The sequence below is a fragment of the Manis pentadactyla genome, chromosome 12 (assembly GCF_030020395.1).
Source record: "Manis pentadactyla isolate mManPen7 chromosome 12, mManPen7.hap1, whole genome shotgun sequence".
Classification (NCBI taxonomy): Eukaryota; Metazoa; Chordata; class Mammalia; order Pholidota; family Manidae; genus Manis; species Manis pentadactyla.
Genome location: NC_080030.1, coordinates 67,049,479 through 67,067,180, shown reverse-complemented (window position 1 = coordinate 67,067,180; position 17,702 = coordinate 67,049,479). Strand labels below are relative to the sequence as shown.

Genomic DNA, 17,702 nt, shown 5'->3' with positions numbered 1-17,702 from the left:
CACATGAGCTAATTCTCATTAAAGAGCCTTAAAGCACTGTGTGTTCAACACATTTATGCCATGATTCATATTATAAAAACCTTGATTATGGACACCTTGGAAAACACAATCAAGGTCAAAGAAGAAAACAGAAATTCTTTATAATAACACCACCCAAAAGAACTGTTAAAAATTTGATGTATTTCCCATGCCATGTTTTTCTGTGCATATATTTTTAAATTAATATTATATGTACTAGTTTTGAACTCCTTTTATTTGTATGTCTGTTGAATATATTTTAGATACTATTTCTTCATGGTCTCAGAAAACATAATGTTAAAATATCAAGTGAAGTCTCGCTTATATAGTATTAAAGAAGCGTAGTGACAGAGTTTACTTTTACAAAAGGTTTTTGTAAATGTTACTTGCACCCATATAAGTAACATTACTTCGATTAATCTAATTGTGTGTAAATACCATTATACATAATTTGGTAAACAAAATTATTTTTGGTAGTATGACTTCTCTTTCTGAAGTTATTTACTTTTGCTTGGAAATTTTTTGCCTATATGACCCAGAAAATCCTCAAAAAAACTTTAAAATTTTTGTTACTGTGATTTTGATTGAACTTTGTGCTTGATAAAACACTAAAGTGATTTCTTCTCCTGCAAAGAAAAATAAAGTATTGAAGAGAACTTAGAACACGAATCAGAGCTTGAAAAGCTCAATCATTTCCCCCAGTTCTCTCAGCTGGAAGAAAAAAAAAAAGATGAAAATTAAATCTATTCAAAAAGGGACTATGATTCATTCCAAAGAATTTTTCTTCAAATTGGCGAAATAAAAGTATCTTACCTACATGTCAATTTTATTTACCAAATTTATTTAAGGAAAGGTTTGTGACTAATTTCAGTCCTCAGCCATAGCCCTTATTTTTCCCATTACATTTGGGTTTTTGGCTATGCATATTTTATATAGTTGGGATATGCCCTGAAATATTAGCCCTCTAGAAAATTTTCTTTTTTCAAATTCTTGTTAAAAATTTAAATTATGTTGACCTCTAAAAGATTGTATTTTTAAGCTACAATAAAATGATACCAAGTAAAGTAAATATAATCTAGCTTTGAAACAGAGACATGTGAAATACATATGTGCTTGTGTGTGTGTGTGTGTGTGTGTGTGTGTGTGTGTGCACTGAAAAAGTTCTGGAAGGATATGCAGCAGAATTCTAACAGTGCTAAGAGTGGATAATGAAATATAAGGCAATTTGTTTTTTCTCCTTTTTGCCTTTCAGAATTGTCTTTTTTTCTCTCTCAACAATGAACATATATTATTTCCATATGCAAGAAAAAAAGAATTCATTTGAAAAAGAAAAATGGGAGGCTAATCGTTTTATTCAGTAAACAAATTTTATAGCGTACCCACTGAGTGAGTGCCATTCACGGCTCTCTCAGTACATCAGGGAACCAGCTTAGACAAACCTCTGCCTTTGTGGAACTTAACTTCCTAGTGGAGGGAGACACGCCGTAAACAAGTGCAATCACTTAAATCAGGATATGTGTGAAAGCTCCCAAGTGCCGGGAGGAAGGAGGGCAAGGTCTGCGGCTCTGGAGCTACAGGGAGGAGGCAGTGTGGTACCTGGGGTGGACAGGGTCAGCCTCACTGAGAAGGTAGTTCTCTCACATATCTGGTGACCTTTGTTTCCTCTCCATAGTATGTCATTATGTTATTACTCAGATGAGAATTGTTTTTCCATCATCATGAAGAAATTGAGAATTTCAATTCCATTTTAACTATCAAAGAAATACTTAAACTTGGTCTGTTGCTGAAAGTATATGAAACCTTCATGTTTAGGGAGAAACTGATGAATGTGTAAGGAAGATGATGTCTTTTGTGACAGGTGGCTTAGCTGAAATAGATGTTGCAGAAAGGGAGCCAACTTTGAGGGGTTTTTTTTGTGTGTGTGTCTGTGGGGTTAGTGGAGATTGCAAATTATTTTTTTTAATGCTCTTTTTTTTCCCCCTAAACACCCAATTTCTGGCAACGGCTCTGTGTTAATCTCTTCTTGTCTGTATAACTCACGACATCAGAGGTCCCTAGAGCCACATCAACACCAGAGCTTAGCAGGATAATTGATGTTCATACTGATATTCTGTTACTACCTATAAACTAATAAGACTGATTTCCAAGCCAATTTTATTTGTATGATTGTTAACCAAGCACATTTATATCCATTAGTTTGTGTAGTTCCAAGGTAGTAAAATAGGTAATATTAATCCTACTTTTGATAACTATGGAAACAATGAACAGAAATGTTAAATATTTTGTTGTAAGTTGCAAATCTATTAAAAGGCAATGCAGGATTCAACTTAGGAATGTTTGCTTTCAGGTTACCAAACTTCCCATTGCTTCACAGGAACTGCTAAACAAGCACGAGGAATGATTTAAGGGCAGTCATCGGAGGCTATGTTAATAAAGTTCAGTAATGCTGTCATTGCTCAGAGCTCTGCTTTGAAATCTTCACTTCAAGCAGTTTTTTAAAAATATATATATACAAATCTAAAATACTTAAGGAGGCTTTGAAAAGAACCGGAAGTCATTCTTCATACAAAGAGATGGGTGATCAAATGGGACATACAGTTTTAAATTTAAAACACTTTACTGTAAAAGATAGTGTTATATTTTAAATCTAGCATTATTCTACCTTCCATTATATATGAGTCTAAAGTGAGCTGCACTGATGGAGTCACAAAAATATTTTGAGAGTTGGAGTAAATATGTAGCTTCCTGAAGTAACTGCTCTGATGGATATGGTAGACATTTACATGGATACCTTTTTGCATTTTATTACAAATAGTTCTGTTTCTTTGTTATCACACTGCATTTTTCCTTTTGAGGACAGATAAGCATACGTAAGTTATAAAAGTGTTCTGAAATAAAACCATGCAATTTAAAGTGTCCCTGCTCAAGCCTTTGCTTTGAATTGCCTTTGCTTTGGAAGAGTAGTTACAGTACTATTTTTTGTGACAGATGTATCCTCTCGAGGATAAAGGGCTTTATTTTTATTTCCCCTTGTTGAGAATGAAAATGGCAAAGGACAATTAGTTGAAAAAGTTGAAACTAGGATTTGCTCTATAAGCCATCAGCCTTCCAGAGAGGGCTGGTGTCTGAAGAGTTTAACTATCCAGATGCCCTGGGTGCTGGTGGCTCTCTAAGAGTTTTTATGTTAACTGCTGCTTTGCATATGACAATCCGTGTTACCGCAGCTGCAAGGCATTATATTTGCCACTATTCTACAGGCTGTCTCAAAGCTTTTTTAGTGTTAATAACAAGATTCATTTTAAAATTTCATTCTTTAACTTCTAGTCTTTATTAAGAATTTAATAAGTAAAGCACCTTCACTATGTTTGCTGTTCTTAATTTATAGGTATTGGCTATTAATGAAATATTTATTTATTGAACTTATTGGGCAAGTATATTCCAGTCTATGTGCCAGGAAGAGGATACAAAACCATTTCTACTGTAACCATGTTGGTCAGAGTTAACTTCCCTTTCTTTCCTTCCTATTGATATCATCAGAAGTCACTTGACATTTTAAAGCCACTGTCGCATTAAAAAAAGGAACTGACTTCTCAGGCCTTGCATTTACCCACCTTGCACAGACAGGCTGATTTCAGTCTGAATAGGAAAGGTGTACCCAGACAGTATGAACCTCAAAATTGTATCATTTTCCCACTAGTGCAACTTCGATTCTTGGGATTCTGTGTCCTTGGGGAGTCTTTGTGCCCTTTTGAAATCTAGGAATACCTTGTGTCCAAAAATGGTTGGAAAACGGTAACGATGAGCAGTAGATGGTCTGAGAGCAGTCTTTCACTGGAATTTCCTTACCATTCTTGGAACCTCACCCAAAAGCTATGTTCCCTGCGTAGCCCTGTCCCTTGTAGTCTTTTGGAATTAACCACTCCCTCCCTTTATGGGAGCTGCCCCCAGCCCGTAGCCTTCCCAGGTCTCCAGTAGAGGCAGGGGCAGTTCTTACTGCGGCAAATCTCACTGGAATGGGCACGGTGCTCTGCACAGAGTTGGTGTTAAATAAACAATTTTTAAATGAAATCCAAATACTTCCTTAAGCAGGCTCCAGTAACTTAATAAAGTAGGAACATAATGATATTTCAGTCACTGATTGGAAAGGATAATGTGGAAATAATTGGAAAGGAGTAATAAATGAGAATAAAGGAGTAGTGGTAGAGTCTGGGGTAAAATGGAAAAAAAAAAAAGACTGAGCATGGTTTCTTTTAATCCATGCTAAGTCCTCTCAATTCTCATCACTCAAGAAGATAATAAAAAGGTGGGAGGCAAAAGGCCAAAACTCCATCAGAGATGCTTGGCTATGGTTTTATAAGGACACCTGAAAATATCACCCTGTGCCCTGGATACCACACACACACCTATTAACACACACCACTCAGGATAATGTACTAATAAACAGGGAAACCTGTTTTGGAGACTAGCAGAGGGAGTCCTGATAATGGCAGAAAATACTGTCTGAATTTAAGAAAGACTTTGATACAAACCAGCTGCTTTATGTTAATGAATCACTCAGGTGTCTGGGGCTGGAAGGTTGGGCTGTATGTTCCTTCAAATTTAAACTCCTGCAATAATGGGAGCAGTGTATTGGTCTTTTGGGAAGCTGCACAGGGTTGGTGGAAGCCCTTTGGCAAACAAACTCTCTCCAATTCTTTGTGGAGCATGTGTGTCGGGTAAGTTTATCAAGCAGAAACTAAAGAGAGTATAATGACAGTTAGATGTGACCCCCACACTTAAGGGGATCACTTGGTTTATTACACTTAATCTTTTTTATTCGAATCCACATCAGTCCATGTTATTCTATGTGGTCCTCTCTTAATATAACAAATGTCATTGTGCCAGAAAGGTATTCACATTTGTTTATTACCTGACCTGGAGGATTATGGGAAAACTAATTTGACTTTGCGTTTTGAATTATATGGGTTTAAGCTGTCAAAAATTCTCTGTGAGGAAAATAGATTTGTGTGCTCATTACAGGGAGGGGTCTTTCCCACCCCTCCTTGGGTGCACTCGACAAGGAGTAGGAAGCAAGACAGAATTTTATTCAGCAGGGTAGAAGTACACTTCTGAAGCGGGTGGAGGGCTGAGAGGTCAGAACCATCCTTGCTTATCTGAATACTTGTTGGTTTTACAGGAAGGTGTGAGAAGGGTGTTAAGGTGGGGCTAGTTGATTGACAGGCTCAGATTATGTATCTGCTCTGGGTCTGTGTATGCTCTTACCCATAATGCAGACAGAAAAACCCACTGGGGCAGTAACCTAATGATCACGTGAATGGGCCAAAGTTGTTCTCCGACATGTCTCTGTGTCCTTTGTGCAGGCATCAGCCTTGGGGATTTCTTGGCTCTGTCTTCTCATTTTAGGTAGGGTGGGTATAAACCCACATAGAAAGGTTACTGGCTCCCACCTCTCCCTTCCTTTCTGCCGCCCATTTCTTACTGCCTACCTTAACATGCCTACTAATGTGTGTTGAAGGGTCTTTTTAGATCATTATCAAGCTAGAACCTAAGCATGAAATAAAATACATGTGTCAACAGACAAAACATAGAATTCCTTTAGGCTTATAATTGAGGCACAGAAACAGCATACGTGAAGGAATTTTTTTAAAAAGAGGAGTGTCTCTAAGTTAAAAAAAAATTTATGCAAGTACACATTCCACGTAAACTCTGTTTAGCCTAAAATGGTCTTGATACTTAGATGTGTTAAAGGATTCCCATTTTAAAGGTGGATGCTTTTACTTTATTTCCAAAGAATGGGGTTTGAGATCACGAAAGTGAACTGAAAAGATCAGGATGTGTTTGCTCTCACCGACCTGTGGGTTTCTCTCTGCAGCTTGTGGGTCTAGCACAATTCATTTTAGCTTAGCTCCTAATTTAGTAGGAGCTAAAAAAATGTTAACTGGATAGTAAATATTATCTGTTGATGGTCCATGTTAAGAGACAATTGTTCTTTCACTTTGTTTCGAAGAGGTTTGCATGTTCCAAAGCAGAAAATCATACAAAATAGGGATTTGTGGGCAAAGAACTAAATATACCTAGCAAAGGTATTACGGTATTGAAAGCTAGAGAGAGATGGATGTGTCATTTGGTTATCAGCTGAGCCCAGTTTATCTCTGTCTCTGTGTCTTTTAGCCAGAAAAAGCACTGACTTCCCCAAAATGCAGGTTTACCCTTTGTTAATTTGTTTTTTCAAGCTGTCTCATACCCCCAGATAACTTATTTAGGTGGGTAAGGTGATTATTTCAAGTCCTACATGTAGAATTAGTACTGGTTTCATAGCAGGAGATGAGGCCAGTGATAAGGATCCAGAGATTAGAAGAAAGGCAACCACCTTCATGTATTTCTTTTTAATATGGTATCACTGATATACACTCTTATGAAGGTTTCACATGAAAAACATTGTGGTTACTACATTCACCCTATTATTATCAAGTCCCCACCTACACCCCATTGAAGTCACTGACCATCAGTGTAGTAAGATGCCACAGAGTCACTACTTGCCTTCTCTGTGCTACACTGTCTTCCCCATGAGCCCCCCTCCCCACACCATGTGTACCAACCATAATGCCCCTCAATCCCCTTCTCCCTCCTTCCCCACCTGCCCCCCCCACACCCCTCCACTTTGGTAACTGCTAGTCCCTTTTTGGAATCTATGAGTCTGCTGCTGTTTTGTTCCTTCAGTTTTGCTTCGTTGTTTTATTCCACAGATGAGTGAAATCATTTGGCACTTGTCTTTCTCTGCTTGGCTTATTTCATTGAGCATAATACTCTCTAGCTCTATCCATGTTGTTGCAGATGGTGGGATTTGTTTTCCTCTTATGGCTGCATAGTATTCCATTGTGTATATGTACCACATCTTCTTTATCCACTCATCTACTGATGGGCACTTACGTTGCTCCCATAGCTTGGCTATTGTAAATAGTGTTGCGATAAACATACACCTGCTTGCATTTTGCTTCAAGTAAGGAAGCATGAAAAATGGAGCTCAGAGGATGAACCATCTCAGTTGGGAGGCAAAGAGGTTACAAAAGCTTTCTTTATAATTATACTATTAACATACTACATACTCGTCTTAGCAGGCTCTTTTGAGCCTACTGGAAACTGACTAGTGATTTTTTTTTTAATATGTATTCTTCTACTGCTCCATTTATCTTGAAGATCTTTGTCCTTCAAAGGACAAAGTTGCGCGGTTGCTGCATTTGCAATATTGTGGAGCCTGCAAAGATGCTGGCGTGTGTGTGTGTGTGTGTGTGTGACTGTGTATTGGCCTTTTGTTCAGGCATCGTGAAAATTGTGTATTTTCAATAGAATGGAAGTGTGTCCTAGGCAATGAAAATCCTATTATTTTGCTATAGGCATCGAAGGGCTTCTTTGAACTCCCCAAATGTTCAAATGGTTTCAGCTCCTGTAAGCAGCCACAGTTGAAGAAGCAGAACTCATCCAGATTTCTCTGCTAATTCTGTAGAAGAAAAAGAGGAAGAGTTGCTTGTGAGTCAGCCACCTTGGTTAGCAAACATAAACATAATTAGCTTTTTAAACCCAGAAAATTAAAAGAAACTGGGAGTTAATCTCTTTTGTTTTTCTTAGCATTTCCTCATCTTTCCATGGGTTATATGTTTTTTTAAATGTCACAAAGCGCTTGAAAAGAGTAATTCTAATACAGACACACGTGTTTGTGTGTGTGTGTGTGTGTGTGTGTGTGTGTATGTCTCATCTCTTTAAAAATTCAATTATATATATATATGTAGTCAATGTTGCATAGGACAATAATGCAGACAAGATGACTATTTGGGAGAAGGAGGGGCTGTCACTTAAGGTTGAATTGACAAAATGTTATTTTTAGAGCATTTCTGGGCTAAAACATCTGTGTAGTCATAAATCTGCCTGGTGAAATTTGTTGTAATTGTTTTAAATTACAAAGGTAAAATGTGCTACTTACTACAAGTTAAAAATATGCAAGGAGATACCAAAACATTGTTTAATAATATTCCTTCCTTTTACTTTCCAACTATGATTTTCATTCTTTTTACTAAGTCGAGATCTCATTATATTCATTACTTTCCCCCCACCAACACACTGTAAATATTACCTTCAAACCTTGTTTTATGTCACATTGTGTCATGGGTACCTCTCTGCAGATAGATCTAACTGGATTTAACACATTCTTTATAATATCTGTATTATGTTCTGTCACACAATATTTAGTTTATTCAACCATTTTTTTCCCTTATGGGTTTTCAGATTATTTCCAGTGCTGCAATAAATCTCCTTGCCAGGGAATTAAAAGATCCCAGTTAAGAAATACTGTGTGGGCTCACATGCTTCTGTCAGCCATCTCTAAGTCACCACACATTCTGTCAGGGAGATCAGATTATTTTTCACGGTAGGAAGCTCCCTCTCTCCACAGCTACTGGGGATGGGCTGGGGTGACTGTTCACCTTGCGAGGCCGCAAGACCTCCTGGTCACTCAGCCACAGTGACAGGCTCTGAAAGGAGCAGACTAATAGTCAAAGACCCAGAGTAAAGCAGCCTGTTGCTTGGCCTCCCTGCATATACAGTTTTATTTTTGATTTTAAGATGGAACTAATAAGTATAATTTTGACAAACTCATAGATACTTTTGTGCTGATCTTGTTTTCTAACACCAACTGATAAAAAAGAATTAATTTAGAAAGCCTATGCCTGAAATTATAATACAAAGGAAAAGCAAAAACTTCTGGGAACTTCCAGCAGCAAAGAAATCTTGAAATAAACTTGGAGCCCAGAATTTCTTCTTCCACGTTTAGGCTTTACTCTACAGCCATCTTTTGGAAGTTCTTTTTCAATATACAAATTTTAACTCAATTTTCCTTTCACATACCCCATCTTGCTGCAGCAGTTTACCTACTTTATTTAACATAAAATATATAGCATTTATATATTTAAAATTATATATCTTAATATTTTTATTAAGATTGTGATCTTCAATTTTAAGATGTTTGGGCTACCAGGTCAGTAAAAAAGTGTTCATGGAGCTGCCCCTCCAAGCTTAGCATGGTTAACTTATGTGCAGTTAAACAGGAAGATGCTTCACAGAAATAAACAGCAATGACTTCTGTTGTGATGGTAATTGGCAGAGGACAGAAAGGGTGTCTACAAATGGAGTCTGTTTCTAAACTGGTATCAGGCATTTCTCACAAGCTGCAGAGAAGAGATCTCTAATTGAAATTTATGTGTTGGGGGTCTCATAAGGAAGCCAGGGAGGAGCACCTGTGAAAATACAGGTAATCTCTTTCTCTCTCTCTTCTCTGTCTGTGTCTCTCTCTCACACACACACAAACACATACACATACACACATATGTATATATAACATTTACCCTTTGTGAAATGTTGTGTGGCTGTCTACAGGTATCATAGAGATTTGGAAAGGTAATTTTATGGTGATCCAGGTCGTCTTGCTTCAAAGTGAACTGAAATTTGCATCCTTATGTGCAAGACTAGCAGCTGTGCAACTTTAAAGAAATCTCTTAACCTCCCTGAGCCCCAGTGTCCACATCTACATAGTGAGGGCCGTTCCTCAATACCTCATTGGATTTGGGGGAGATGTAAGTGAGATGACAGATGTGAAAACGTTTATGCAGTATTAAAGAAATTCTAGTTTCCCTCTTAGGTATTCAGATCTTCCAGCAGGAAGATGTCTTTTGTTAGGATTAAGGAAGATGCATCGAGAGTGATAGAGTAAATAAAACAGTGAGAAGCGAACAGTGATGCCAATAATCAAACATGATTTTGTAGTTACAAAGAGTTCCTGTGTGCTTGATGTCATTATTCTTGACAAGACTCTTTCCTAAGAAAGCTTCATTAGAAAACATTCTGTGAAAGAGGGTTTGTTTTAGAAGAAGCAATGTCTGCAACTTCCCTCTCTGTATAGTGAATGATCTTTTGAACATTCTTTCATAGAGACAGACAATTGCTAGGAGGAAAAAGGATGCTCAGGAAAGCACAAATAATTACCATGTCCACTTGAAGGCAAGAAAAGGTAAAACAGGTCTTACTCTCACAAACATGAAGATTAGGCTATTGCGAATTAGGTCTGAGAGACTAGAAGTGATAGAAATACATGGCTGTCACTGAAGGAAAAAAGCTTTTGAGATAAAGTTGAATTTCTTGTTTCTAACGTGTGGGAACAGAGTGTTTTTGTTTGGTCCCTACAAATTATAGTGATTTGCTTTCAGCATGAACAAACTCCACAAACAAATACTGGCAGGCGGTCCTCACAGGTGTGGCCAAACAAGTTTTTATTTCCTTCAAAGCTCTCATTTGGCTGATCCCTCCATAGAAAAGCAAAACAAAAGGGAAGAGATTATGTGCCCCAAAGCATCCCAGCAGCTCCTTTGGCGCAGGGATTATTTATAGCACCCTGGCTCACACTGAGAACTTCCTGCTCTATTCAGCGGGTGTTTGAATGTGCAGATGGACGTTGTGTAGTAGACCTAATAGTAGATATGGATAAGGATGTGACCAATGATTAGGTTCTCAAGCCAGTTGCATTTTTTATCTAGCCATGCCTCTCACCCACCACTGCCTCAGAACATTTACCTCAGAATAGGCTCATCCTCTTCTTCCTGTGCACATTCTTTTTGTAGGTGTTGCTATGAGGACAGATTCACCAAAAATGACTGATGTGGAGGCTGTGGTCAACAATTTTGCATCTTCAGCAAGGGCAGGCCGCCGGAATGCTGTACCAGACATTCAGGGCTCAGCTGCGACTGGAGGAACCTCAGAGTTGCCCCTCAAATTGGAGGACCTCTCCGTGAAGGAAGGTAACATGAAAAGTCTCTTGAAATTTGCAGAACTTCTCTCTCCCTAACCCTTTCCTCTGAAATAGTCTCCCTCTTAACTAGTTATAAGTGCTCTTTTTTCTTCCTTTTACACTAAAACATCTCAGATTCTGTTTAAGGCTAAGTAGATTTTTCAGGCTTTCTAAAAGTGGACAATTTCATCTCTGTATCTCTGGGTGTGTGTGTGTGAAAGCTGCGCAGTTATCTATTCATCGGCTGTGTGAAGTCATGCACAGTGCTGGTGATGGGGAATAAAAGGTGCACAGACATGTTCCCTTTCCTCAAGGAGTTTAGAAAATTGATTGAGAAGCACTCAGTAAGAAACTGATTTTCCTTCTGCTGTCCATTGACAAATCACTTTGGAAGCTTCTGCTTCACTGTAGTATCCTACAAGCCCTGCTATTTCTCCTACCAAAGAAGAAGTTTATTTTCAACTAGAACTGAGGTCTTTGAGTGTTTATAAAAAAAAGGTGATTATTCTTCAACCAGTGGAAAAAGTTGCATTAAGAAAAAAGGAGCGCTGTCAAACTAATGAAGGAAAATCTTAGGTCTTTGTCCCCATTGCTTACATACAGTTCATATATCTTCCAGTTTAGTCTTATGAAAAGAAATATAAGGATATTTGTAATAAAGTTTGAAAAGAGACCCTTCACTTAAAAACATTCAAAGAGATTAAAGATGATTTTAGTTCTAAGTCATTATCAAGATAACTGTGGCTTGTGCTCCAGTTTGGACATCAAGGGGGATCCCAGTGTGTGTGTAGAAATGTATTCCTGGTGGAAATGAGGGAAGAGGACTGGAAGCTTCTGCACTTGTACGTCGTTCACGTTGCCTCGGAAAAAAGTCTTGGTTCTTTATCTCAGGAGGTCATTGATTACCTGATTAAGTTATGAATGTTCCTGGTTTGACCCCTGGGAAATACATTTATCCTTGTAAGGCCAGGCACTATGGCGAGATCCTGGAGTTCCGTGACTACCACCTTTTTCTAAAGGTCGTTGCATTTCTCATGACACTACCGGTGACACTACAAGTAATAGTAGAAAAGTGTACACATACAACATAAACTATTATAAGATGAAAGAAAAGATGGAAGAAAGCGAAGCAATAAAAATATGTGTAATGTTTTTGGTCTTCAAGTTAGAAAATAGAATATGATTGTCAGAACATGATGTGGCTATTGGAGGGCCATCCTCAACTAGTAAGGCGGCAGAGAAGGTGAGTTACCTGTGAGGATAACAGGTCTGAATGAAGTTTATATACCGTGAACACACACACAAAACCTTAATGCTTGTGACATTACTTAGTTAAGGAAAAGAGAACAATACACTGTAGGAGAGTTAGTAGTCTTCATCATTTTATTTTGGTTACTAGAGAAACGGTTACCTGAAAGAATGTTGTTAAAAGCTGGGGTCTGTCCCGGGCATTATGGTTTCAAGGTTTTATTCATTTAAAAATACAAATTCTGGGGGAGATCTGTAGGTTTCCCTCAGATCTATCCTCTTGTTTTTTGATAAATATTATTAGGTGGAAAGAAATCTAGGACCTGGAAGTGTTACCAGAGATGGGCCTTTAGTCTCATTGTGAGAAAGAATGCAAGAACAGATGCAAAAAGTGGCTGAGCATTATTTGGATAGTAAAGTCCAGAGAAAGAGAGAGTATAAGCCAGAGAGTTGGGGCACAGGGAGACCCAGAGGAGGTCTTGCAAGGAACAATAGGCAGCCTTTTTTATATGAAGGGAGATGAATATTCACTAAGTGAGATTAGATTTCAAAGGGAACAGGTGCAGTCTTCCTAGAGTGTGTGTTTCCTCCATCCTCACATCTGCTGGGGAGGCGTGATCTGTACCGTGCTAACTATGAAGGGGTGTGGATTTTGCTATGTTGATGAGTGTCTAATGTATTTAGAGGTAAAGTCAGGGCCAGCTTCTCCTCCATGCTGGAACCTGCCAGTTTTGGCAAGTCTGTCATCTACCCTCAATCTCTGTCCATCCTGAAGAACCGGCTTATTCTTCTACAGAATGCGTAGAATGTAAGCAAGCATTTGACCAAAGTTCCCCTCCTTCTCCCTGCTTATGTCTAGCTATCTACCTACTATAACAAAAAGTCTTGCATCCTGCATGAAATTAACCTGTTTGAAATTTTCCTAGTTCATAATTTATCTTAATCTGTCTCATTTAAATTGATAACCATGGTAGGAAGGACAATGATGCCCTATAACATATAAGTAAGAGGTAGGAGAAGGTGGCAGCATAGGAAACAGTAAATGTCACAAAGTGCCTTTTCTTATCTCCCTCCATCACTAACTATTCGTTTGATCCATCATTAGATCCACTGATTTCTAAGCACCATTCTAAAAACTAGCAGTATAGTGGTGAATAAGGCAGACAGATTTTTGCTGTCATGGATCTTATATCTCCGATGGGGCAGTTAGATTATAAACAGATAAATATATGTCATCAACAGTTGTATGTTCTCTCAGAGAATTAAAATAGGATGCTGTATTAGAGAGTTATTTGGTGGCTACTTTAGATTGGAAAATTAGGAAAGCCTTAACTGAAATCTGAATGGCAACATATGTTTTAAAAAGATTCAGGCACCAGAAGATCAAAGATAAGAGCATTCTTTGCAAAAGAAGCAACTAGTAAAAAGCTCTTACAGAGGAGAAGGTGGACACATTTCCAAATCCTTTGTCCTGTTTTTTAACTCCCACTGCACCATCCCTCAGGCTGTTTCAAGATTGCAGGTGACATTGTCTGCTGAAATTAATGGTCTGTTCTTCATACTTATCTTACATGATCGACAGTTCTATCATTTGTTAAAAAAACAGAACTCAACCAAGTAAATCTGAAGATCTATGCCTTTATTAAGCAATTCCTGAAATGGGCAGCATCCCATCTAGCAAGTGGAGAGATGAGGTGATGTACAAAAATTCAAGGTTTTTATACATAGGAGGGTGGGCAAGATGATATTAGCAAAAGAGAAGGGATTGTTTCAGACAAAGTCACCCTCCATTAGGGGGAAGAGCAAGGGATCTTATCATAAGATTTCCTCATCTTCTTTGTGAGGTGGGGATGGATGGAGAGGACCCTTGTGATGGATTACCTCACTGGTACTGACCAGAAAATTCCTGATTGATTGTTAAAAGGTCACATTCCTGGGATAGGGTGAAACTGTAATTAAGTCTTGGTCTGGGGAGCAAATGACTCCAGTTGGGCCTGTTATTTCTTCTTTAACATATACTTGATTATTCCTTCTCCCCCTCTGCACTTCTCCCCTTGGCTTCCAGAACACTCCACTCTCCTGTTGTCTCCCTGTTTCACAGGCTGTGCTTCCTCATGCTGTTTGTTTCCTTATCTCTACTGTCTCTTAATGAAGTAGATGTCTGTTGATATCTTTTCTATCAACATTCCCTCTTTTGTGATACCCACCCAGTCCCATTGAGATAATGATCACCCTCCTGGTAACTCACCGATTTGTTATCTCCAGACTGAAGCTCTGAACTTCACACTTACATGTCTAACTGCCTACTTGACATCTCTGCTTGGATATGTAAAAAGAATCTCAAGCTAAATGGATATTAAAGTGAACTCCAGATATGTGCCCCCGGTCAAACCTGCTTTTCCTGTATCTTCCCCATCTCAGTAAATGGCAGTTTCAAACTTAAAGTTACTAAAGCTGAAAATATTGGAATCATCCTTGTCGCTCCTCTTTCTCGCAACTCTACAACTAATCCATCAGCAAATATTGGCAGCTCTACTTTCAAAAGTTGTCCAGACATCTGCCATTTTTCACCTAAAAGATATAGCCTCTTGATACCTTTGACCCCATCTTCCCCCCATTTTTCTCCACACTGTCCCACTTGCAGTACCTTCCTTTGCTGGTCTCTCTGTTTGGAATGCTCTTCTCCACATAGCTATTGGGGTCTAGCCACATAGCTCCTGGGGTCTTTACTTACATGGCCCCTTCTCAGTGAGGCATTCCTGACCCCATCTAAAATTGCAGTCTCCAGGTCCGAAGACTGCTTGGCAATTTCTATTTAATTTTCTACATAGTGCTTAGCATGTCTCACATACCACACATTGAACCTATTCTGTTTATTGTCTTAATCTCTCACTAGAAGCTCCCTGAGAGCTGGAATGTGTTTTTGTTTTTGCACTGCTTGGCCCATAATATATGCTTAATAAATCTTTCCCAAATGGAAGTTGAAGAGCTGCATAGGGTCCATAAGCTTTAACTTCAGACACCATCACTGATTTTGGGTGGGAACAATTTGGGAAAACTAGTAGAGACTTAATAGTTTTAATCTAAAATGGAGACAACAAAAGATGATACATTTTAAAGGGTAAAAGAACGGATCAATAAGTGGAGGCATTGCAGTTGGAAGAAGGCCTTTTGTTTTTTAGTTTGAAGTTGGTAGTGACATGAGGAAATGAGGAATCGGGAGAAAGAAACAGTCAGATGCAATGGTGGGTGGGGGATGACTGTGGTGGGGTCGGCTTCCTGATGCAGGGGTAGGTTCCTGGATCATGAAGTAACTAGTCCTTGACAGCATGAGCAGCAGCAGTGCCAGCTCCAAAGGTGTGCGACCTGCACAGTGGAGACCCTGGACTCGAGAGAGATTCACATTTGCTTTCGTGTTCTTTTTCTGCTGTCTCAAAATTTTCCATAATTTTTGAATACGTGGTGCTGTATTTAACTTTGCATGGGGCTCTAACAGGTTATGGAGCCAGTCCTGAGGAGCACATCTGCCACTGTAAGAGGACGGAGGGCAGAAGGAGTGAGGGAAGAGCACAGAGTGGTTTGGAGATTTGGTGAGAGGGTTTTGAAGGACCAAGTTATTTGATGGCTTTGAATTTATTACTTTTTTCCTGCAAAGTAGAAAGTGAGAATCTCCTAAGAGCACAGGAGGTAGAAGTGTGAGGAAGAGAGTGTGATTCAGCACAGAGCTGGTTAAAGGAGTGGACTATGGATCAAGGCGGCCCAGGTCTAAATCGTGGCTCTGTCACTTCCTAGCTTGTGACGTTGAGCGTGTCTCAACCTGTTTGTGTTTCAGTGGACCAATTATAAATAGGAATTGTAAGAATACCTTAGAAGCCTCTCTGGCATATAATAATTCTGGAGAATAGCAGAGAAAGTTAACTAGAAGAACACAGATTCCCAAACCCACCCTCATCCTTCTGTCTAGTTTCTCTGTCTGGACTGAGGAACAACTGTGTCTTAATCAAGTAGAAAATGACTGGAGTGCATGAAAGGAGAGCCAACTGTTTACTCCAATATATTATGAAATATATGTCAACATATTCTGAAACTGAATGAAAATTTTTAATTTATTTTTAGATGTGAAAAAGAAAGATGAAGAAACAGCACAAGGCCAATCGGAAAAGCCCCAGAATGAAGGAAAATGAAGGCTCATAACCTATCAAACGTGCTGTATTGCCGCACAATGAAAGACTTAGTAGCTCTGCTTTCCCGAGATGTTCAGTCTGGTAGTAACTATGGTAACACTGCATCCCTAAGCGACATGTGTGAACTAAATAATTTCCTTATGATGCTACTCATTGAAATGTAACCATGATGTCCAATTTGGGTTATTAAAAGGCAGAATACTTCCAAAGTGCTTCCAGGAAAAAGGTTAAGAACGTATGGTTATTTAAATACATGTGTTGTCTATAAGCCCTCAAAAATCCACTGTTCCCTTTTGGACATGCTCAGCCAGATGTATTTTCAATGCATTTTTATGGTAATGGATAAACCATTTCTTGGTTAATATAAAACAAACACCATTAATTTAAAACTTGATGGAATTTGTAGGAAATGATGTTTCTTGGTGAAAAGTCAAAAATGCATCATGCCCCCCCCAAAAAACCTTAAAAAGATTTGGAAATATTGTAGAAGTTTGACAACCTAAACATCTCTAGGATGATTTGTCCGATGTGTTTTGCTTCTAGTCTATGCATACTGTGACTTTTTTCCTGTGGACTCTTAAAATGCAAAATTTGTGACAAATTGTTTATATGGAACATATCTATTATTAAATGAATTTCACTATCTTCTTTAACTTTGATGTGGGTGTATGTTTTTCTTTAATGAGAATTAAACACTTTACTGTTGCTTTATACCGTCTTTTCTTATTCTTAGGGCTTTTATGTATTATGACTTGTTTCTAAAATAATTTCCTCAGGAGTGTAGACCTTAATTTTATATCTTTCCTGAAGTAAGCTAACATAACAGTAGGCGCTTAAATATATAGTGAATGATGTAGGTAGAAACAGCAAAACACTTGTATTTTTTAATATGTATTTAAGTTTCTATTTTAAAATGAACAAGAACTAAACCAAAGCTCTAGTAAATTTTGATTTATTAGACATTTAAAGAAAATAATGGAATTCTGAATTTTTTAAATAATTAAACTAATGAATTTATGTTCATTATCAGATACATATGCATGCAGTTGCATTTTATTTGATTGTCAACTTAGGCCATGTCTGTATACAGTAATCAAATAAACTTCACTGTTAAAGAAACATTAATGACACAAGTCTCTTTCAGTTTATCTTCTAAAGTAAACTAGGCAAAAATGGCAACACATTTTAAAAGGAAGTGAATAGTCTTTGCAGTTAAAACACCTCCTTATTATTTTATTGATGACGTTTAACTTTATATCTTATGTATGCCAAAGAGGTAGAGTTCAAAGGATCTGATTGTTTTAAGTTCTCAAATACAAATTTTTCTTCATAAAATAATCAAAAGTCATATTTTAGGAGTAGCACTAATCTAATACTCAAAGAGAATGTACCATAGCCATTATAATTATATTTCTGAGTTA

At 38.1% G+C, this 17,702-nt stretch overlaps 1 protein-coding gene across 1 annotated transcript in view; it reads left to right on the top strand.

Annotated features, from left to right (window-relative positions):
- PKIB (cAMP-dependent protein kinase inhibitor beta) overlaps window positions 1-17,400 on the top strand; it is a 116,194-nt gene extending 98,794 nt beyond the window's left edge. Inside the window, exons 3-4 of the mRNA XM_036903924.2 lie at window positions 10,683-10,859; window positions 16,214-17,400. Coding sequence (XP_036759819.1) covers window positions 10,691-10,859; window positions 16,214-16,281 — 237 coding nt within the window. The 5' untranslated portion in view covers window positions 10,683-10,690 and the 3' untranslated portion in view covers window positions 16,282-17,400. The remainder of the gene's footprint in view (window positions 1-10,682; window positions 10,860-16,213) is intronic.
- The last annotated feature ends 302 nt before the right edge of the window (window positions 17,401-17,702 follow it).